Here is a 23,806-nt window from a genome sequence, read left to right on the forward strand (position 1 = left end):
TGAGACATCCCTGGAGGGCTCCCGGGCTGTGAGAGGGCACAGGCTGGGCTGAGGGATCCCCCCTTTTGAGTGCATGATTTTTGTGCACTGGGCCTCTACTTTTATATAAATGGGATAAAAGAGTTAACACTTTTTCATCTGGCTGCTTTCACTCAGCATAATTATTTTGAAATTCATCCATCTTTTTTAGTATGTAAATAGTTTCTTTTTATTGCTGAGTAGTGCTCCATTATATGGTGGCACCACACACTATTCATTCACTTGTTGATGGACATTTGGATTGTTTGCAGTTTTGACTATTACAGATAAATATGTAGTGCATATTTGTGTACAAGTCTTTGTATGGACATATATTTTACTTTCTTTTGGGTAAATACCTAGGAATCGAATTGACTGGAACAAATGGACAATGTCTTAACTTTTTAAGAAGTTGTCAAACTATTTACCGAAGTGGCTTTGCCATTTCACATTATCACTAGCAGATATGAGAGGTCCACTTTTGCCACCTATTGGCCAACACGTGGACTGTTAGCCATTGTAGTGGTGTGTGGTGATCTCATTATGTTTTAGTTGTTATTTTCCTAATGTCTCATGATGTTGAACATTTTTCATGTACCTGTTTGTCATCTGTACATCTTCTTTGGTGGCATATTTAAATCTTTTCCCTCTTTAAAAATTGGGTGGTTGTTTTCTTTCTTTGAATTTTAAACTTCTTGGTATATCCTAGACACATATCCTTTATCTGAGATATAATTTGCAAATATCTTTTTTCAGTCGGTGGCTTGTCATTTCATTAACAGTGTTTTTTAGAAGCAGAAACTTAAAGTTTTGATGAAGTCCAATTTATCATTTTTTTTCATGGAGTGTGCTTTTGGTATTGTATCTAAGAAGTCTTCCCATAAGCCAAGGTCACAAAGATTTACTTTTATTGTAGACGTTTTTGTGATTGTAGTTTTGATTTCCCTTTTGGTCCAAAATTTTGTTTAGAAAGTATTCTGATTTTTTTTTTAACTTTGTTATTCATTTTAGACATATTTGAGATTGTGGTCTGTACAATTTATAGTGTAAAAGATTGATACTGACAGGGGTCGGGAGGTGGGCAAGAGTAGATGTTAGAAGGTGGAGGAGGGACAGGGGTGCATAATATACACATTTGATCTAGATTGCATTTTGTTCTATTGCTTCCTCTCTTTCTGGAGATCAAACTCCACCAAATCTTTCTTGTTTTATCCTTGTTCTTTTAATAAGTCCTCATTCTCTCTCTTTCTCTGTGACCTACTCATTTGTCCAGTCTATCAGAAAACCCTATGTGCACTATGTTCACAATGCATCTAGAATCCACCCACTTCTTATCATCTGCCAATACTATTTTTCTGGTCTAAACTGTCATTTTTTAATCTTTTATTTTATTGTAGTTTCCTAACTGGGCCCCCAATTTCTCCATTTCTCCCTTATGTCTATTCTCAATCCAGCAACCAGAGTGATTCTTTTAAAATCTGTGTTCATTTTTCTTTTTTCCTCAAAATCCTCTAGCTTTTCTCTCTCACTCTGAGTAAAGACAAAAGTTCTTAGGTGATCCTTGGGCCCCCTGGTTCCTCTCTTATAACTAGAGGCCCAGTGCATGAAATTCATGCACAGGTAGGGTCCCTAGGCCTGGCCTGCAATCAGGGCTGATCTTCCCTGACTGCTGGAAGCTGGCCCTACCCCCTGCTGCTGCTGGTTGCCCTCTGTGTATGAGGTGACTGGTGGGCAATTGGTATCCTTGCGCCGCCCATGTCTGCCACTCATCCCTGGTTCCCCATTTCCCATTGGACGATCAGAGCCTGCCGGGCTGGGGGGAAAACCAAGAGGTTGGCCGGCAGGCCTTGATTGGGTGATCAGGTTCTGTGGCTTGGGGGCAGCTCCTGCATTGAGCGCCTGCCCCCTGGCGGTCAGTGCACATCATAGCCCACTGGTAGTCCTCCATCCAGTTTAGTTGCATATTACACTTTTATTTATACACTAGAGGCCCGATGCACGAAGGTTTGTGCAAGAATAGGCCTTCCTTTCCCTGGCTTTGCTCCTGGCTGCCCAGTAGCCTGCAAGTCCTCACTCCTGGCTGGAGCGCAGCTACTGTAACTCCCTCCGCCCCCCGCCCTCCCCTTCATAGCAGGCGTCTCGCCCCGCCCAGCTGCTTCGCTCCTGCATATACAAATCAACCCACCATCTTTATTGGGTTAATTTGCATACTCACACCTGCTTGGCTGATGGGCATAACAGAGGCATGGTCAATTTGCATATTTCTCTTTTATAACTGTAGAATATTCTGTCTTGCTCATTCTCCGGCCCTACTGACCTCCTCTCTGTCTCTTGTGACAGGGCTACCTGTCCCTGCTTTAGGGCCTTTGCATTTCCTGTTTTTCCCTCTACCTTCATATGCTCACATAGCTTATTATTCTTTTACTTCCTTCAGGTCTCTGCTCAAATGTCTTCTTATTAGAGAGGCTTCCTTGACTACTATGCAAAATACTAACTGCCATATGTGTTCATTTCCCACTAGAGACCCGGTGCACAAAAGTCATGCACTCTGGGAGTTCCCTCAGCCTGGCCTGTGCCCTCTAGCATTTAGAGAGCCCTTGGGGAATGTCCAACTGATGGCTTAGGCCCACTCTCCACTTTTGGCTGAGTGTCAAGCACTGAGCACCAGGGGGCAGCTCCTGCATTGAGCGTCTGCCCCCTGGTGGTTAATGCGTGTCATAGTAAGCAGTCGTTCCACTGTTCAATCAATTTGATTATTATGCTTTTATTATATGGGATTAGCTTTTACTATCTGACATATTACGTAGCTTCTTAGCTGTTCAGTGCCATTCTTTCTTTGTAGAATATAAGCACCCAGAGGACAAGAGTTATGTTTAGAGCAACACCCACAGAACTTAGAACAGTGCCTGACACATAGTAGATAATAACTATTTGTGGAGTGGGTAAATGAATGGGTTCTGTGTAAAGGGGAAGTCTTGGGGAGTCTTTTTCTTACTAATTTTTAATAATTTAGAGATTTAATGAGATCAAAAGATATGGTGGAGGGTTGGAAAGGTGAAGCTGGGTGGTGATAGAGGTATAGAATATTGAATACTCTGCAAAGCATTAAAAATAATAGCTATGTGAGAACTGTATTAAAGAGCAAATAATTTTGGAAATAATGACAATGTTGTTTATAAGTTTACTGTAATTTTTATTTACTCAACATTAAGGGGAAAATAAACATCATAAAATGACCAAAAATAGCACATTTTGTGCCTCTCTTCAGTCATTCCATAGCATCAGGGATCACTCTTCACTTATGACTCTTGTGTGAACCTCGCGGCTCTTCACCCGCAGCTTGTTGACCTGGGACTCCGCGATGTCAGCCCGCTCCTCGGCCTCCTCCAGCTCGTGCTGGAGCTTGCGGAATTTAGCAAGATTAGCATTGGATTGTTCCTCCTGAGAATAGAGAGAAAATGTGAAAATTAGACTTTGTGGTTCTTATTGCATTTTTCACCAGAGTTATTTCCTCAACTCAGCTATTGCCTTCTTATGGTCAGTTTGCCATGTCTGACTTAAAATCTGGACAGAACTTATAACTTTAGTTATATTTTTTATTTTAAAGACTATAAGAAGAAACTTTTGAAATGGAAGGGACAACTTGTTATGTTAAACCCATACAAACGTGAAATCTATTTATGATGTATGGGTTGGGTGGAAAAGAGGAAGAGACCCAGTTGCCCTCCATTACAGAATTTAGTAAGTAAATATCAGGCCAGATGAGGACTTTGGGAAAACCCCACTTAAAACTTTTTTGCCATATATTTTTACTTTGGAATAGAGAGAAAAGGGGGAAGTGGGGCTAGGAAGAAAGTATGCCTCTGTTGGTTGGACTTTACTACTATTTGTGCCTCTCCCTTTCTTCCTTCCTTTCCTTACGTCCTACCTACTTCTTGCCTACCACACTGCATTTGGAAGAATGTGAAACAACTAGGAAAAGGGAAGCTGAGGATCTTCTGACATGTCCTTACTGCTATAGCAATGGAGAGAGAGCCCCTGATGATGATACTGGTAGTGAGCAGATAAGTCAGTTGGGGTAAAAGATTTAAGTTTGGCATTCGAAAATGCCAAACTTGACTTTGTGCATTTCTAAAGAGAGGAATACTTACTATGGTGTTAATTATAGTTTCTACTATATATATCCTTTACAGTTACCAAGTAAGGTAAGAGTTAGTTAGAACTTTATTTCTCCCCTCCCCCACAAATCTTACAAATTGTTTAATTAAAAAAAAATATCTTCTTGAAGTCTTATTCTGTAGTTAGGATTTTTGGGTAAATTTCTATTTATAAAAACGCCTTTTAAAATATGAGTTGTATATTCTTACTTTGTCGTCTTCTTTCTCATTAACACATTCTCTTTATACACTTTCTATCCCCGCCCCATATTTTTCTTTTCCCAAAGGCTTAAAGATACTTACAGCCTCCTCAGCTTGCCTCTTATAGGATTTCACCTTTGCCTGTAATTTGTCTACCAAGTCCTGCAGTCTGAGCACATTCTTGCGGTCCTCCTCACTCTGCAAGTTTGAAAAAAATGATTTGCATTCAACCCCACGGAATAAGTGTAAAATAAATCACTCTGGCATAGGTGGTAAAATAAATCACTCTGGTATGATGGTAGTGGGCCTGGGGTAAAGGTGGTAAACTCTGAGGTGTTCTTCATAATAATAGTCACCTCTCTTACTAAATGTTCATTATTTGCAGGCACTTTATTAGTAATTATACAGGGTGGGACAAAAGTAGGTTTCTAGTTATTCATATGGAAAATAATACAACAATTAAGAAGTAATACTACAAGGATAAATTATTTCAAGTACTCACAACTGTAAACCTATTTTTGCCCCCACCCTGTAAACATCTTTTCTAATCCTTATCTTCCTACCTTGGAGAGTAAATGTTACTCTACATTACAAGTGATGGAACTAAGATTAAGAGTGTTAAGTAATCTACCCAAGTATAAGAAATAAGAGAGGCCAGATTAGAGCTAATACCCACTTATCTGGCTTTAAAAGTTATGCACTTTCTTATGTTATTATCTAAAAGCATTCCTGATTTTCCAAGCTTAGTATATGCCAGTGATAAGCACCTGTGTTATTTGCCTCTTACATGTACCAAGTTAATATGTCTATTAGTGAGTGACACAAAGATAGTCACCAGGTTTCCAATTTCCCACTGGGCAGGAAATCTGAATATTCTAGAAAGCTATTCCCTTACCTGGTAGGAAAGTTCCTTTACTCTTCTCTCATGTTTCCGCAATCCTTTAATAGCTTCAGCATTGCGTTTCTGTTCATTTTCAACTTCTCCTTCAAGCTCACGTATCTGCAACCAAGAAAGATACCTACAGGTCAGTCTTGGAGGATATTATCTCAGGACCCTACTGAAGGAATTACATGGATGTCCCCACCACCAGGCAAGGATAGGAGTCAATATGAAGGAAGAGAGATGCACAGAGGGAGTGAGTGCCCTTTTTCCCTTCCCAGATTTGGAGAGATTGAGATACTCACCCTGGCCTCCAGTTTCTGGATCTGCTTCTTCCCGCCCTTCAGGGCCAGCTGCTCAGCCTCATCCAGACGGTGCTGCAGGTCCTTCACCGTCTGCTCCAGGTTCTTCTTCATCCGCTCCAGGTGGGCGCTGGTGTCCTGCTCCTTCTTCAGCTCCTCGGCCATCATGGCCGCCTAATTAGCACATAAGTAAAGAAAATAAGGGAACCTGGTAATGGCAGGTGTCAGGTAGCAAATGTGTGTCAGTAAAACAAATGCTCATCTTACATCAGTGATGGCTTTCTTGGCCTTCTCTTCTGCATTGCGTGATTCTTGAATGACTTCTTCCACTTCACTCTGGAGTTGTGAAACATCACTTTCTAACTTCTTCTTGGTGTTGATCAGGCTGGTGTTCTATAAAAATAGTGGGAATTGGCAAGCTTTATAGTTTGCCCTCTTGGGATTTTATAAATGTCTTACTTGTTGGCTCATGCAAGGGAATAATAGCAAAATTTCAATAAACTTTAAATATTTGTTCAGTACAAAATAATTATTTACAAGATTGGAGCTCCTCCCTGCTTCCACCATTGCCCAAGGTCCACCTGATTTATGCATAAGGAGTTCTGAGATTTAAGAATGTCTCTAAATTATGTGCTCTCTCAGTTATATTTCGACTGGACATCATGCATACTGTACCATAAAAGGTTGGAAATATTAGAAAAGTTACTCCTTTTGTGAGCGTGGTACTGGGAGTTTCTCAGTTGGAAGGAATCTATTCTCTGTGAACTTTCATGCTTTGGTCCCTCGGGGAATGCTGGGTTACTCTTACAAAAACATTTTCTTAAAATGTCAATCCCTGGTTCTCAAAGGGAAGCACTACTTACTGCTTTAATGGGTACTTGGAAATATTTGGCTTTCAAAGTGACTAAGGGGCGCTACTGCATTTACTGTCTGGATAAATCAGGGATATTAAACATCCTGCAAGGCACAGGGACAGTAAACACAACAAACTAAATGCTGACGTGCCCCTGATGGGAAATGCTGCAAGGAACATTTTCACATTTGGGAGTCAACAGTTATCTTTGTTCATGATTACTCCACATTGTGGTTTTCAAAATAAAAAACCAAACCTTATTTTTAAATAAAATGTAATGCCCTCTTTTTTGGGGGTAGAAAACTAATATTTTAATTATATTGCCCATATATAATACAGAGAATCCCAGAAACATGTATACACACTTTAAAAGCTGATAGCTCAATTCATGTTTTTTGTTTTTTGTTTTTTCTTTTCAGCCAGACTAAGCTTTGAACAAAGGAAATTCATCCTAAAATGTTACTGGAAATTTGAAGACACAGTTGAAATTCAAACATTGCCTTTATAATTATTTAAAGTGCATATACATTTTTTTGGAAGGGAGACACAGGCTGTCCCCCCCCCCCAAAAAAAAAATGTATACAAACTGTAACAGCTGATAATTCACTTAATTTTCACTCCTTTTCAGGTTTAACTGATTTGAAATAATGGGTGAAGCAGGACTAAACTTCAAACAAAGAAAATTTGTCCACTAGACATTTTTTATGGGGATACATAAAAGATAGTTTACAGTACAAAACCAGCAACAGTTGATGAATTGAAGGCACACAAATACTGATTGAAATGGTCTTGATGCTTGCGATTCCATTGATTTGCGTTATCAGCAGTGAGTGTACCAGAGCTGTCATCAGTTTGAAACAGCATTGTCAAAAAATTAATTCATTTCTGTAGATATTTTTAAACTGTGAAAATAAACTATATGTTAATAAATTCTTTATAGTCATTCAAAGTGTGTATACATTTTTGGGGACACCATATTTTATAAAAACAGTAATGTCACACTGTAATTCCTATTCATCACTTTACAATACACCAGCATTTGTTTGGTGTGAGGGTTTCACCTGGGTGTGCAGGAGCTGGACACGCTCACTGGCATCCAACAGCTCCTGTTCTGCGATTTTCCTGCTCCTCTCTGTCTGCTCCAGAGATGCCCGCAGCTCCTCCACCTCGGCCTGCAGCAGGTTGGCTCTGCGCTCAACCATCATCAGCTGCTCCTTCAGGTCCTCCTGGCCCCGGAGAGCGTCGTCCAGGTGTAGCTGGGTGTCCTGTTAAGTACAAAAAAGCCTTAGACACTCTGAAGAGGATATAAATATCTGTGGAGATGAACTGGGAGAATGTATTGGTACCAGGAACAGGAAATGACAGGCCTCTCATTTGAAAGAGCATGAATATGATGATGTCACTAACTCACATAAGAAAGACTTATCAGGTGACAGACTCCTGTTCCATTTATGACATTAGTTATTTTTCATGTGCAAGTCCTATTATCTATCATCTATGAAACATTTTCCATATGCTCTACACAGTATCTGTTGTCTCATTTGATTCTCACAATAACAATTCTGAGGGATTAAATAACGTGCCTAAAATCAGGCATCTAATAAAACTAAAACTCAGTCTCAGGCCATTTGGTGCCAGTCTTGCACTTGCTCTCATATCATAATTTTCTTTAAACATATTCTATGTGCATTTAATTTAGTTATCTCCATACAATGAGCTGTATAATTTGTTAAAAGAAAAAAAAGATGGTTTAACAAGAAGGTTTTTAGAGGAATGGAAGACCAGTAACTTGCCTGACTTCTCTGAACTGTTAAATGTGGACTCATTTACCTTCAGGATCCCTTGGGTGTTCCTGTAGTTCCTCAAGCTCTCTGCAGCCAAACGGTTGGCATGGTTCAGCTGGATTTCCATTTCATTAAGGTCTCCCTCCATCTTCTTTTTGACTCTCAGAGCATCATTCCTGCTCCTGATCTCAGCATCTAGCATGCTTTGCATCGACTCCACCACTCTAACGTGGTTTCTCTTGAGCTGGTCAATCTCCTCATCCTTTTCAGCAATTTTCCTGTCAATTTCAGACTTGACTTGGTTCAGCTCCAGCTGGATGCGTAGTATCTTTCCCTCTTCGTGTTCAAGAGATGCCTTAACAAAACAGTTATTGATTAATGATGGAAAATGAATGTTTGCAATATATTTCTTGTGAGACAAACTTATTAATATAAGTTTATGTAATTGCACTATCACTATCCACTTTGAGTATTTTCACTGATGTTTTTCTTTGATTTTCACCCCCCAACAACCTAGTAATATGTACCTCTGCTTCCTCTAAGGCAGCCTGAATGTCACATTTCTCTTGTTCCACTTGCTTCTTTATTTTCTCCAATTCATGGATTTGCTTCCCACCCTCAGCAATCTGCTCAGTGAGGTCAGAAATCTCCTCTGTGGTGAACAGGCAAGGGAGAAGTGGTGAGCTGATGGCAACATGGAAAGGACCAGTCAGGCTATGTTGAATAAGGAAATTCAAGAGGACTCACGCTGCAAGTTCTTATTCTCTCTCCTTAGTGTTTCAAGTTGATCCAGGGATTCCTCGTAGGCATTCTTGATCTTGAACAGCTCAGTGCTGAGAGAACGGGACTCCTTCTGGGAAGCCTCAAGTTCAGCCTGAGTTTCCTCCTGCTTCTGTTTCCATTCTGATAAGATCTGAAAAGCAGTAAATCATCAGCCCATGTCAGGAGAAAAGGAGACTAAGTAAGCATTAATAAAGGTTAAGCAGGCTGGGCCACCTTGTCAAAGTTCCTCTGCTTCTTGTCCAGGGCTGCGCAGGCAGCATTAGATCTCTCCACATCCAGCATGAGGTCCTCCACCTCATTCTGGAGCCTCTGCTTTGTCTTCTCAAGGGAGGCACACTTGGCGTTCACGGCTTCCACATGCTCCTCAGCCTCCTGCAGACGCTGGGCCAGCTTCTTCCTGAAAAGTTAGCCAGGCATTTAAGGACAGTGCAAGCGACAACCTCCTTGGCCTCCTTTCACAGTCCTGTTTCCATGGCAAATCACATGGTTTTCAAAACTGGTAGCCAGAACTACTTCCTAGATTGGTAAAGGGTGATTTAAATCCTTGGTAAGTTGTTGAATTCTTAGAGACTGTGTCAGGACTTCTGATTGAGTATGATTGTGGAGAGGACAATTTTATCGGTTGATTTATATATCTTAATGTCATTCTAAAAAGTATTTGAGCTGACTAGATATTTTATTGGACAAAAATATACTGAATATATTAATTTTTATCTCAAAGTTTCCATTTTATTTTATGCGCTCTTTCTCTAAAGAATATATAGCCAGTTTCTTCTAATCAAAGTTGAACAATCTCACCAGAGAAAGAAGTTGATGGATAAATCAGGACAATTCATGCAATTTAAATAAAGACAGGTCCCCCCCCCCACCCCTTCTGAATCACTTACATTTTAATTTCCTAGTTATGTGCCACCTACACATCCTTAAGTTTCAGGCAAGTCTTTAGCCTTGATGCCCAAGAAGATCTACTTGAAGGTCCCCTTTTGTCTGTACACAGACTAAGGATTCACTCAATTTAGACCAATCCTGGACATTAAGTATTGTTGGATGGCCTCTAACATGAGTTTTAAGAGCTATCTCTTTCTACTGCAATGCTTACAGTGGGCCCTGGAATCAGAATATCTGGTTCTAATCCCAGCTGGAACATTTATTAATCATATGCCCTTGGATTAATTAGTTAACCTCTCACAGCTTCAATTTCCTCAGTTCTAATGGGATAAGAATAATAATGTTGCTATGAAAACTAAATGAGCTAATGTATTTATAACATTTGACACATAGTATGCCCTCAGTAATTGTTAGCTTCTGCTATGTTATGTTCCCATTGTCACCAGTGTCCTCACAACAGCTTCTGGGAGTTGCTGAGTTGGGCATCTCCTCCCCCAGAATTCATTGTACATACTTGGCCTCCTCCAGCTCCTCTGTGCGCTGAATGGCATCTGTCTCATATTTGGTCCTCCACTGGGCAACCTCGCTGTTGGCCTTGGACAGCGCCCTCTGCAGCTCAGCTTTGCCTTCTTGCTCCTCCTCATACTGTTCCCGCAGCAAGTCACAGTCATGGCGGGAGGACTGCAGGGCGTGGGCCAGGGCGTTCTTGGCCTACAGAGATACGAGTCAATGACTTAAATTCATTTATTCAGTGATATTTAATTTACACATTCGGACATATTTAGATATGATTAGCCAAGAAGATCTTAGGTAAAACTCACTTTAGTTTCTTCTTCTAGCTGACGTTTCATGTCTTCAATCTGCTGACTAGATACTTGTTTGCTCCTTGAAAGCTGAGAGACTAAAGCATCTTTCTCATCTAATTGTCGAGAATATTCACCTAAGAATAATGTAAATAAAAGGATTTGTTAATGGCGTTAAAATTGGCCTAATGCTTTTATATTTGTATTTGTATATATCAAATATATACTACGTATTATAGAACTGGAGATTAAAGGGCAGAGTTGCCACAGGAATGTAATAAGTAAACTTCCTTGCTGATTCTTGCTAATTTTTTCTTTCTGACCTGCTCAGCAAATTCTGATAGTTTGCTTAATCCACTCTAATATGGAATTATTGCTATCTATTAAGAACTCTTGGAATCGCTTTTATCTAGTATTAAGTTTCATGATTCAGAGAAAGGTCTTTACCTGATTCTGTTTGCAGGCGAGCTCTCTGAGCCGTCAGGTCGTTGATTAGCCGCTGCTGCTCTTCTTCCTTTGTCTTAAGTTCACTCAGTTGATCTTCTAGTGTGCGGCACATCTTTTCAAGGTTTCCCTATGGTACATGTGGCAGTGACAGGTGAGACATTGTATGCAGTAAAATAAGTTAAAACTTAATTCTTATATTTTTCCAGTGAGTAAATTCATGTTGTGTGAGTAGAAGATTATGGCTCCAACTCTGGAACATGCTGCGGTTCAAGCATGGTGAGTGCATAGTGTTCCTAAAGAGGTCATTGTTGGAGCCCATTCATCTATCCCAAGACTGATATTAAAGTGGATTTTGAAATAATCTTAACGGGTCAAATCCAGCATTTAAAAAACAAAATATAACGGAATATATTAGAATAGAAAATATTAGATTAGTGCTATAAACTTCTTGCAAACAATGTTTAATGACAAGGAACAATGGTGTTTTACTAGGTTGTTAATTAACATCATTTAGACACAGTATTGGGTACCTTGGCTTTGGAAATGGCCTCTGTGTTACTGCTAAGGTCATCGATCTCCATCTTTAGCTCACTCTTCTCCTTCTCCAGTTTCTGCTTGACCCTCTGAAGGTTGTCTATCTGCTCCCCAAGTTCAGCCATACTGTCTGCGTGCTTCTTCCTCAGGGTGGCTGCTGTGGCTTCGTGCTGCAGGGTGGCCTCTTCCAGGTCCCTGCGCATTTTCTGGAACTCAGCCTCCCGCTTCTTGTTCATCTCAAGCTGGGCTGAAGTTGCCCCACCGGCTTCCTCCAGCCGCTCACTGATCTCCTCCAGTTCCCGGGAGAGGTCAGAGCGCTGCTTCTCTGCTTTGGCCCTGGAGGCTCTCTCTGCCTCGATTTCCTCCTCCAACTCCTCAATGCGGGCCTGGAAGTGACATAAGCACATGAACATACATTCATCTCAATTTCAGGTTTTTTTTGTTTGTTTGTTTGTTTGTTTTTTGCTGGAGGAGGGGCATACAGAAAAAAGGAAGTGAGATGATTCACCTGTAACTCCTTGATCTTTTTCTGGAGTTGAATTTCTACTGCTTGCTCATCTTCAATTTTGCTTAGCAGATTGCTGATTTCAAATTCTTTCCTTTAGAAAGAAGAACAAGACATATTAGGACCCATATGAATTTGATGATGATATCAAATCCAGTTGTTTTATTTTTAAAAGTTCCTACTTTTTAAGCTTTTCATCAATTTGCTGTTTGTCATTTTCTATATCCATTGTGGACTCTTGGGCCAATTTTAGGTCACCCTCCAGTTTCCTCTTTGCTCTTTCTAGATCCATTCTAAGTTTCTTTTCTTGCTCCAGAGACCCTTCAAGCTAATGAGAAAGTAAAATTTGTTTAAAAAAGTATATTAAAAAAGTCTTTCAAATGTTTATTAAAAATACACTTACATCATCCACTTGCTGCTCTAGCTTGGTTTTAGCTTTGGTCAGGGTGTTGACTTTGTCCTCTTCTGCCTGCAGGTCATCCAGAGTCTGCTGGTGGGCCTCTTGGAGGGCCTTCTTCTCCTTGGTCAGCTTAGCTATGATTTCATCTAGGCCTGCCATCTCTTCTGTGAGGTTTTTCACCTAGAAGGTCAAGGAAGATATTGTCTCTACTATAAAGCAGCTTATTGGATGGTAGAATCTCTATATAGTATAGCACAGTGGTTGGAAAACTCATTAGTCAACAGAGCCAAATATCAACAGTACAACAATTGAAATTACTTTGGAGAGCCAAATTTTTTAAACTGCTTCTAATGCCACTTCTTCAAAATAGACTCGTCCAGGCCATGGCCTTTTGTGGAAGAGCCACACTCAAGGGGCCAAAGAGCCATATGTGGCTCGTGAGCAGCGGTTTGCCGACCACAGGTATAGCAGAATATGTCTCATACCTTGTTCTCTGTGGCATGTTTCTCCTTTTCAACCTTGGCTAGTGTCAACTCAAGGTCATCGATGTCTTTCTTCAGTTCTGAACATTCGTCCTCCAGTTTCCTCTTTTTGGCCGTCAGCTCAGCATTGATCTCTTCCTCATCCTCGGCTCTCTCAGTCACCTCTTTGATTTTAGCCTCCAGCTGGATTTTGTTTTTAATCAGTTGCTCACACCTTTCCTCTGCATCAGCCAAGCTATCTGCTTCCTATGGGGAGATTCAGTGAGATATTAGAGAACTTGTTACTTATTTGGAACTTGTTCTTTGCATTTTGATGTATTTTTCAGCATGAATATAAATTAAACTTAATTGAATATTATTACATGTCCTGGAGAAATGCAGCTAATTAGAAGTAAGACTATAGATGTAGAAGCAAATTAATCTGCAAATGAATGAACTGAAGAAATTGACTATTTTAGAAAGCAGTGTGTAGAAGAGTGGAAAAACCAAAGCAAGCTTGGGTTCTTGTCCATATTTGCCTGCATATGTATGACCTACATTGCTTTATTCCTCCTATGTTCAATTATATTATACTAGGGGCCTGGTGCGTGGATTTATGCACCGGTGGGGTCCCTTGGCCTGGCCTGCACCCTCTTGCAATCCAGGATTCCTTGGAGGATGTCAGATAGCCAGTTTTGGCTCCATCCCTGCAGGCCTGATCCAGACAGAAGGGAGCCTAATCCTGTGTGTTGAATGACTGTCCCCTGGTGGTCAGTGCACATCATAGCTACTGGTTGACCAATCATTTGGTTGTTTGGTTGCTTAGGCTTTTATATACACTGAGTGGCCAGATTATTGTGATCTCTGAACGCATAATAATCTGACTACTCAGTGTACTTCTCTTGAGTACCTCATTTATTTGATATCAAAGGTACTATAAATCGTGCCATTGTCCATACCACATGTGTCAAACACAAGGCCCGCGGGCCAAATCCAGCCCGCCAGGCCTTGCAATGTGGCCCGCACCGCGCTGTCATCACTGCACTCCGCTGTCAGTTTATGACATTGTCAGTAAACCATTCGGCCCGCAATTTAGGCTGGATTTTAGATTTTGGCCCTTTCTCTGATTGAGTTCGACACCCCTAGTCCATACCTTCACAATGCCTCCCAGCCAATTAGGAGTGAGTATGAAAATTAACCTGACAAAGATGGCAATGGTCTTGCCTTCTCCCCCACCCCCACCCCACCCCAGCTGCTCTGGGCCTCTGGGCAGCATGCATGCTGGTATAGAGCAGTTGGGCAGGGTGGGACACCTGCTATGAGGGGGAGAGTGGGGACAGAGAGAGCTATAAGAGCTACAGGCTTGGGAGCAAAGACTGAAGGTGGCGGCCAGAGCAAAGGCCTGGGTCCTGGGTGCTGGAGGAAAACCAGTGCCAACAGCTAGGGGAAGGAAGGCCTATTGCATGAATCTCTTTGTGCAACGGGCCTCTAGTAGATGTAATAAGGGGGTTAGAAGAAATGATTGCTAAGAGCATTTCAGCTGTAATAACTCCTTCCTGAATTAATAAACAGAAGCTTTAAGAACTCGGCATCTGTATCAAAAGAAGAATTTTATAAGGTACTTCCCTCTACCTTATATATTGGTAGTTCAAGTACCCAGATAAATTCATTGAGCTAAATCTTGGGAAGGAAAGGGAGCTGAGGAAAAGAGATACAAAGAGGAATGAGAATATTGTGTTTCTTGAATGTAAATACAATCTCTACACTTGCATTTAGAAAATAGAGCTATATTTTAAGGCTAGGATAAAGCAGACAAGGCAAAAGGATAAAATGAAATTTGGGGGCTTGCCTTTAAACTAATTTCTTCATGTTAAATTTGTGACATGTAAATGCATTCTTTGATCTTTTCTTTTCCATGTGCCTTTTCATAGGAATATTGTAAGTTAAGTGAAATACTAAAGGGAAAATTGAGATTTTCTTTTTCAAGAAAAGGTCATTTGTAAATCCAAAGTATGTATGAATTCCAGAAAAGCTTCAGTGACATGGTACATTCAGAATACAGAATACTCACAGATTGAACCTGGAGTTGCAGGTCATTTTTCTCTTTTAAGAGACTGACCATTTTTTCCTCCAGCTCCTTCCTCTTTGCCTCTGACTTGGCCAGTTCATCCTTGGTCTTCTGGAACTCTTCCTTCATGGTGGCCATCTCCTTCTCGGTCTCTGCACTCTTGAGGAGGGGCTTGATCTTGAAGAAGAGCTTCATCCAGGGCCAGTGCTTGACGTTCATGAAGGCGCGGACGTTGTACTGGATGCAGAAAACGGCTTCTCTGAAATGGCACAGAAATATCAGTGTAGACTTATCTATTAGAGACAATGCTATTATTTTTTATATGAAAACTCCCCTTTTAATGACCCTCCACATATAAATTATATGTTAAATTTTGTATATGATATATGCAGGCTTTACACATGTGTATGCACATCTTCACACTCACACTTATAATAATCCTCAGTATAACTGCTTTGCTCATGTGTGCTGATTATATTTAATAATTCTGCATTTTCAAGTCCTACCAAACAAGCAAAGAAGCTGACTTTAGAGAGGAAATACTTTACATGAATGAACATCATGTACCACTTTAAGATCATCTGAGATACTATATTAGTGATTTGGGAGTGGATGTGGCAATTGTAAATTGATTGAGCTGCTTGTCTGTTGGCATATGGATGTGAATTATGAAATGGCATAGGTTGCTTTCTGAATTGCCTTACCTAAGTTGAGCTTATGATTTATCATGTCTTCTTTGAAGCCTCTCTTCTTATTTAACTCACCACTGAATTATTCACTCTATAAATTTATTTTGTTAACTTCAGATAATATACTGTCTTTTCTCAAATTATTTGAAAAGCTTCATTGTTATTTGCTCATTATATTTTTAATATCTTCAGGACATTTAACACAGATTGAGCTCCAAAATTTCTTTTATTTAAATAAAATTGTAAAACAGTAGTAAAATATATCCTTTCTACAAACTGTAGCAATAGATTGGCAAGATTTTACTACCCTGTAGCAATGTGTATGTTTTATTAAGCTTCCTGAAATGGAAATTCTATTTTTATAGGTCTGATTTATAAGAACCATAACTCTGAGAAGGCAGATACTATGACACAAATCATAATGTAGACAGACACATGTAAATAACTTGGGAACGCATAATGCAGACCTAAATAAGTACTTAATGAACAAAATGAATTCAAAAATATGTGTGTGAGGACAGGGAATGCATATTGCTGTGTAGATAGAGCTGGGTAAGGTTAATTAGAGAAAGGAGTAATGGAAGTTTTGAATTCATAAATAGATAAATTAGGATGAGGAGAGAGGGCTTATGCAAACCTGAAAATAGGAGATAAGCAGATTGTTCAGACTGGCTGGAAAGGCTGTGTGGTTGGAAATGATAGATGAGGTGGGGAATAGAGAGGGCTTGACAGCCATGCAAGATAACTTGGATTTGATATCGCAGACCATGGGGAAACACAAACTGAGATGTGGCATGATGAAAATAGTGCTTACTGCAAATCATTCCTGCAGCTGTATGTGAGATGGATGGGAAGGGACAAATTACAGGGAGAAGAGAAGTTTTGAAGGGAATCCAAGAATGATGAGAGGATCAGCAAAAGCTGATGAGTTGTAGGGGTGAATTCTGAAAAGCACATAGCCACAAAATGAAAGCATTCATGAGTGATGAAGGTTGATTGTTCCTAAAGGACCTTACAATTCTGATAGTCAGCATAGTTACCTCCTTTGCAGCATCTTCTGATATTCTACCCTCATTAGGAATCCCCTACAGACTGCTTGAGTTCTTGTTATAATCTGAGCCAATTTGTCATCTCTCATTTCTTCCAGAAGACCCAGAAGGCCAGCTTTGAAGAAAACCTTTGAAGAAAAAGGGAGAGTCACACAGCATCTCCCATAGGACAGGAGACACAGAGGTGGCAGAAGGTATTTGGGTCAGGTGTAAATAAATAACAGCTATACCTTTGTATGTCCAAATTTATATTGGGTGTGATCAATGTCAATGGACCCTAGAAGTTTCTCGGAAGCCTTCTTGCTGTCAATGAACTGTCCGTCTGGGATAGCACTTGCATTTAAAACTTTGTATCTGTTCAATCAAAGAAAGAAAGGTCTGATCATGTGTGAAAATCAAATTACACCAAAAAGAAACGTCAATAAAAATCTCAGAGAAAGAGTAAAAAATATTAGAAAATCCAGCTGTCCTTTAAGTTTAGATAGTAAAACAATATAATTTTCCACTGTCTAATTCATGCCTCAATCCTATTTTAAAGAAATGTCACCTCTTCTAACTTGTTATTCTGTCCTACCACCACAAGACTATATTATTTGGCTTCTTAATTATATAATATTTACTAAACAGGATACATGAAATACAGTGAACAGAGGACAATAACTAAATGATTAAATATTCATGGCATTCAGTGAAATACAACAAAGTGAGACTGGCCTTTGTTTAAAGTCTCCATATAAGATTCTGCTTGGGAATCCCTTTCTGCAGATTCTGATGCCTTCCAGCACACCATTGCACCTCAGCTGGTGCAGGACAAGTTCATGCTCCATGGCCCCTGTAAGGATATCACAGTACTCACTACTGGGCACTGAATTTTTGAAGTTGTGTCTGTTTGATTACTTCATGCTCTTATATCTTACCAGGAGTCTTGGTTTCATTGGGAATGATACACCGTACGAAGTGAGGGTGTGTGCACCTCAGATTGGTCATAAGTTTATTTAAATTTTCCTAGAAAACCAGATAGAAGAGACTTGATGAAAAAGTCCTATTTCAGATTTCTGTTTTGTAACTATATGGAACTAAGCTATGTACTCTCTTACCTGTTAGGTATAAATCTGTGAAGTTTCAGTTGCCCTGTGTTTATTTATTTATTTTAAAAATCTTTATTGTTGAAAGTATCACATATATCCCCCTTGCTCTGTATTTTAAAGACATCAAGATTCTAGTCTGCTAAATAACCAAAAGACCAAAATACTGGGAAGAAATGTAGCCCTCCAAGATATTAATTTTGAACACTTAGGAACTATCCTATAAACAAACTGAAAATTCAGTAGCCTAATGAGCTGCTTGATTCTACAAAGTCTTTTTTTTTTTTTTTTTTTTTTTGTCTCTCTGGACCTCATCTGAAAATATTTGAGAGTACCTCTAAGATTTCTTTCATCTCTCTTAGGGCTAATAATTTTTATAGTAGTGGTTTACAGTGGTAATCTAGATTAGCAATTGTTCCAACTTTTGCCATTTCTTCCTTGAGTTTATTCCCTGGAATATGTAACAACTTTTTTTGTGTATTTTCTTTGAGGGGACTATATAACCTTGTATGGGTGGATCTTAGGTACCATACTGAAAATGATCCACAGTCTGGAATGTAGCAGAGGAATTATTCCAAAAATAGAGTAATTGGTTATGATAGATGATGGTGTTTTACTCAACCATAGAAAACTCACATGTAAACATTTCTCAGCCTTTCTTAGGTATATTCTTTGAGAAGGCAGAGTTGCCTCCTCCCCATCTCATTAACCCATTAGGAAATAAAAGTAATGAGTTTCTAATATTGAAAACATGTACAAGGATAAGTTGGTGAAACAATAGTTTATTGTGTGAGATAAAGCAGATTGGTATTGAGAAATAAAAAGAATAGGGCAGTATTCCTATTTAGATTATGGTTAAATCTGTATTTTAGTTATAGAAGGATTCTGACAAAGCAGCCATCAGACCCACCATTTAATACAATTCCCTTTAGAAGAGTCTGTTTTTAAGCCACGTAAGAAAATCACATTATTTATAGTGAAATTATTTTTATTTTAATATCAAGAGATACCCTGTTTCCCCGAAAATAAGACAGTGTTTTATATTAATTTTTTCTCCCAAAGTTGCGCTAGGTCTTATTTTCAGGGGATGTCTTATCTTTCCATGCGCTAGGTCCTATTTTCGGAAGATGTCTTATTTTCAGGGAAACACGGTAGCTTCTAACTTAATAATCCATCTAAATCACTAGACTTGGCTTTAGGTTATTTTCATCTATTACAAAAATCTAAATCTACAAACGTGTTTTGAATGAAGGATGTTTTAGAGTGTATCTCAGGTTCATTCTCACAGAACTCAGGAACATTATCAAAGCTACATTATGGAATAAAGATTAGCCTTCCACAGTGATAGCTTTGAGGTTCAGCTGTGCTTCTTTAAAAATCAGCATTATTATTCAATAAGAAAGCTTCTACATTCTTGAAACATCAGATGATCATAAAGAGGAACAATGGGTAAAGCTCCAACCTTCTAGAAGTATTGCTTTGGCTATACCCTGACAAAAGTAAATGTTTAAGGTGATTTTTATTACATTCAATTCCCTCCTAATCTATTCTGAATCCTACAATTATGTTAATTCATAGACACTTAATAGATTTTCTGAATTAAATTTGTACTTTACCCTGAAAAGAGCTGAGACAGTCTGGAAAGAAGAGCCTTTCTTCTTAGCACCTTTCTTTGCACCACTGTCTGAGGTAAAAAGAAAACACATCAATTAAAGTAGAATCCCAGAGGTGGAATGGTATGTGAACATTTTGTGGGAATGGGTAGAAGTTAGAGTAAGAGCACAGAAAATACCTGCTTCTGTACCAGCATATGTAGAAAAGAGACTGGCCAGAGTCTTCATTGAAGACTTCTGGTACAGCCCGACCACGGTCTCATTCAGGGGGTCCTTGTTCTTGTCAAGCCAGCCGGCAATGTTGTAGTCCACGGTGCCCGCATAGTGAATTAGAGAAAAGTGGGCCTCGACCTTGCCTTTGACGACCTTGGGCTTCTGGAAGTTGGCAGACTTGCCCAGGTGCTGGTCATACAGCTTGTTCTTGAAGGAGGTGTCTGTGGCCTTGGGGAACATGCACTCCTCTTCCAGGATGGAGAAGATGCCTAGTGGCTGAATTCAGAAGAGTAGACATGGGTGTCAGCCTATCTTATTTCAAAAGATACAGACTAGTGGCTGTCATTTGATCAACTATGCTCATTCCCCAATTAATTATATTTATAAAGTAGAGCAGAGTCATAGCTGAAGTCCTTTTGTTATCACTAGAATGACATTTCCACCATTTTTTCACATTCAATCCACAGCATCATTTTTTCACTTTAAATTTTTTATTTCTGTTACAGTTGACATACAATATTATATTAGTTAGATGTACAACCCAGTGATTAGACATTATATAATTTACTAAGTAATAATCCCAATAAATCTTGTAACCATCTGACACTATACATAGTTGTTGCAATATTATTGACTATATTCTTTATGCTGTACTTTATATCTCATGACTATTCTATAACAATCAATTTGTACTTCTTAATCCCTTAACCTTTTCACCCATCCCCCAATCCCACCTCCCCTCTGGCAACTGTCAAAATGTCCTCTGTATCTTAAACCTGTTTCTGTGCTGCCTGTTCGTTTATTTTGTTTTTTAGATCCGATTAATGATAGATATGTATTTACTGCCATTTTATTATTCATATTTTTTAATATATCAATATTTTATTCTTGTTAAAGAAGAGACTTTAACATTTCATGTTATACTGGTTTGGTGGAGATGAACTCCTTTAGCTTTTTCTTGTCTGGGAGACTCTTTATATGTCTTCAATTCTAAATGATAGCTTTGTTGAATAGAGTGATCTTAGTTGTAGGTTCTTGCTTTTTTCAGTTTGAGTATTTATTTAAGTATTTTTAATTTAATTTTAAAAAGTCCTCACCCAAGGATATGTTTTTATTGATCTTAGAAAGAGAGGAAGAAAGAGAGAAATGAGAGAGAGAAACATTGATGTGAGGGAGAATCATCAATCCATTGCCTACCGAACAAGCCCTGACTGGAGATCAAACCTGAAACCTAGCCCAACTGGTGTGGTTGAGTGTTCAACTATGAACCCCTAGATCATAGTTTGATTCCCTGTCCAGGTACATGCTCCGGTTGTGGGCTTGCTCCCCATTAGGGGGCATGCAGGAGGCAGCTAATTAGTGATTCTCATCATTGATGCTTCTATCCCTCTCTCCTTCCCCCTTCTTCTTTCTGAAATCAATAAAAATATATGGAGGAAAAACAACAACAAAAAACACCTAGGTATGAGTAGGTATGAGTCCTGACAGGGAATGTAACTAACAAACGTTTGGTATAGTAAATGATAGTTCAAGTAAATGATAGTTCAACTAAGACACACTGGCCAGGGCCAATTTGAATATTTCTTGCTATTCTCTTCTGGCCTGCAAAGTTTCTGCTGACAGTCTTATCAGAGTTCCCTTGTAGGTAACTAACTACTTTTCTCTTTTCTGCTTTTAAGAGTCTTTCCTTGTCTTTAATCTTTTGCATTTTAATTATGATGTGTCTTGGTAGGGCCTCTTTGGATTCAACTAGTGTGGGACTCTGTGCTTTCTGGACTTGTATGTGTATTTCATTCAACAGGTTAGAAAAGTTTTCCATCATTAGTTTTTCACAAAGGTTTTTAATTTCTCTCTCTCTCTCTCTCTCTCTCTCTCTCTCTCTCCTACTTGTGGCACCCCCATCATGCAAATGCTGATATCCTTGAGATTGTCCCAGAGTTTCCTTATACAGAGTACTACCCTCATTTTTTGGATTCTTTTCCTTTTTTGCACAGCATGATAAGAAGAGCTGGATACAAACTCCAGATGTCAGCACAGCATGTGGGGGATTAACTCTTAAAAGGTTCTGTGTTTATTATACTTTTTTCCCTATTGAATGAATTAACCTGTTGTCAAAGTTTTATTTTGCTATGAATATAAAGTAAACATCATTTAGGATGATGTTTACTTTATATGCAATAATTAAATACTATAAGTATTTAATAAAAAGTGGAAAGAAGGTAAACCCAAACCTTATTTAAGACATTTTGTGTATTTAATCTCCTTAAAGATAGATTATGAAAAAGCATAAGCATGAGCAGTTTGATTTCTTGACTTCCAGATAGATAAACTCATATAAGCTCTAGCTGTGTTGCTTGTGTATTAATTTTTATTTAGGAAAAAGACTTATTTTTACTGGATCATGATGGAGATGGATTTAGAACTGATGAGGTAGTTCCTCTAGTGAAGCAGACCATATCAATAAAGTCTTCAGTGCTGCCTTAAGAATAGATTTGAATCAGTATTATAATAGAACAAAACTGGTTGGAACAAAATGAAACTAAGCACTGTGGTCCCTCTCATGTAAAAGTTGAAAAGAGAAAGTTATTTCTAAATAGTAATTTTCTAATTTGTATTACAATTTAAGATTAATGTAATACTTTCTAGAGTTGCTTTTGATACTTGGAAAAGTTACTCTTACAGTTCAGCCTTTAGAAGTCAAACAGACCTTCTCGATGAGCTCAATGCAGGCAGCCAGGTCCATCCCGAAGTCGATGAACGTCCACTCGATGCCTTCCTTCTTGTACTCCTCCTGCTCCAGCACGAACATGTGGTGGTTGAAAAACTGTTGCAGTTTCTCATTGGTGAAGTTGATGCACAGCTGCTCCAGGCTGTTATACTGCACAAAACAAAATTTCCAACATTAAATGAATTTTATTGCAGTAAAATTCATTATTGAAAAAAATATTTTATTGAAAAACATGTGGAAGATATTAATGAAATAAGAATTAAACTAATTGTTGATTCTTCAAAAATCCCAGGGGAAAATATTGTTTTTGACATGAATCCTTTCCATGAATTATGAACATTATTTAAAAATATACATATCAGTCATACAGCAAGAATTCTGACAGAATCTACCTCTAAGATTTCACAGGCAACATTAGTCATTAAAAGTACAACCATGATCCTATGAGTTATGGTTCAGATTTAAGGATGAAAGTAATGTATTAGAAAAACCTCACTTCTTTTACCACCCTCATTCTCCAAATCAAGAAAAGCTCACATTTTCACTTTTGAGTGTCACATTGTTAAGGAAAGCTTATTTAATTTCTGTTCTATTCATATAAAAAAAATTAGCAAATCCTCCTTGCCAGATCTGTGAAAGTAGGGATCTGATATGGTATAGTAATGGAAGATCTGAATCTTTGTTACGATTTTTATCCTCATTTTATAGACGATGAAGCTGGTGCCCAGAGGGGAAATGGTATATGTCACATGAATTTGCTTCTACCTGTAGGCCCTTTCTCATTGATGGGCAATGCCCTGATGGTCCAAATGCTTCAGAGCAGAGTTTCTGTCCTGGCTTTGCCTTGTGTGGCTAGAGGATCTTTAGCATGTGTTATGATTTTCCTGATTTCCATTTCTGCACATGTTATTTGCAGTAATATTAATCACTTCTTGGTGAATTGTTTTGAAGACTATATGAGGTAATTTTAGTATAGTGCCAGAAATACACTTTCTCAATAAATATTAGTTATCATTATTACTACATTCTGTTATCTCAGATATTTTGGAGGTAACTCTAGGAACAATGTTAGAGAAAGCAGTGCAGAAACCACAAATGCAAATGAATAATGAGAATACGTAATACATATATCAAATTCCAAGATACCTTCTTCCCACTTTTTATTAAAATAAAGATAGCTCACATCAAAGATCTCAAAGCCAGCGATGTCCAAGACCCCAATGAAGTACTGCCTGGGCTGCTTGGTGTCCAGCTGCTGGTTGATGCGGGTGACCATCCACAAGAACATCTTCTCATAGACCGCTTTGGCCAGAGCACCCACAGAGTTGTACACCTTCATGGACAG

At 38.9% G+C, this 23,806-nt stretch overlaps 1 protein-coding gene across 2 annotated transcripts in view; it reads right to left on the minus strand.

Moving 5' to 3' along the window:
• Positions 1–3,187: 3,187 nt before the first annotated feature.
• Positions 3,188–23,806, minus strand: part of LOC311611596 (myosin-8) — a 111,238-nt gene continuing 90,619 nt past the window's right edge. For both annotated transcript variants that reach the window (XM_084863905.1, XM_084863903.1), the window contains 27 exons: positions 23,645–23,794; positions 22,441–22,611; positions 19,700–20,009; positions 19,524–19,591; positions 17,740–17,827; positions 17,537–17,654; positions 17,053–17,176; positions 16,814–16,950; positions 15,088–15,343; positions 13,041–13,283; positions 12,559–12,735; positions 12,338–12,483; positions 12,159–12,249; positions 11,647–12,036; positions 11,117–11,243; positions 10,688–10,806; positions 10,381–10,577; positions 9,192–9,375; positions 8,943–9,108; positions 8,723–8,847; positions 8,242–8,550; positions 7,473–7,676; positions 5,826–5,951; positions 5,562–5,732; positions 5,272–5,376; positions 4,479–4,574; positions 3,188–3,459 (listed from right to left, as the gene is read on the minus strand). In XM_084863905.1, coding sequence (XP_084720031.1) covers positions 3,307–3,459; positions 4,479–4,574; positions 5,272–5,376; positions 5,562–5,732; positions 5,826–5,951; positions 7,473–7,676; positions 8,242–8,550; positions 8,723–8,847; positions 8,943–9,108; positions 9,192–9,375; positions 10,381–10,577; positions 10,688–10,806; positions 11,117–11,243; positions 11,647–12,036; positions 12,159–12,249; positions 12,338–12,483; positions 12,559–12,735; positions 13,041–13,283; positions 15,088–15,343; positions 16,814–16,950; positions 17,053–17,176; positions 17,537–17,654; positions 17,740–17,827; positions 19,524–19,591; positions 19,700–20,009; positions 22,441–22,611; positions 23,645–23,794 — 4,551 coding nt within the window. In that variant the 3' untranslated portion in view covers positions 3,188–3,306. The remainder of the gene's footprint in view (positions 3,460–4,478; positions 4,575–5,271; positions 5,377–5,561; positions 5,733–5,825; positions 5,952–7,472; positions 7,677–8,241; positions 8,551–8,722; positions 8,848–8,942; positions 9,109–9,191; positions 9,376–10,380; positions 10,578–10,687; positions 10,807–11,116; positions 11,244–11,646; positions 12,037–12,158; positions 12,250–12,337; positions 12,484–12,558; positions 12,736–13,040; positions 13,284–15,087; positions 15,344–16,813; positions 16,951–17,052; positions 17,177–17,536; positions 17,655–17,739; positions 17,828–19,523; positions 19,592–19,699; positions 20,010–22,440; positions 22,612–23,644; positions 23,795–23,806) is intronic.

This window comes from Pipistrellus hanaki (genome assembly GCF_964339955.1).
Source record: "Pipistrellus hanaki genome assembly, chromosome: 16".
Lineage (NCBI taxonomy): Eukaryota > Metazoa > Chordata > Mammalia > Chiroptera > Vespertilionidae > Pipistrellus > Pipistrellus hanaki.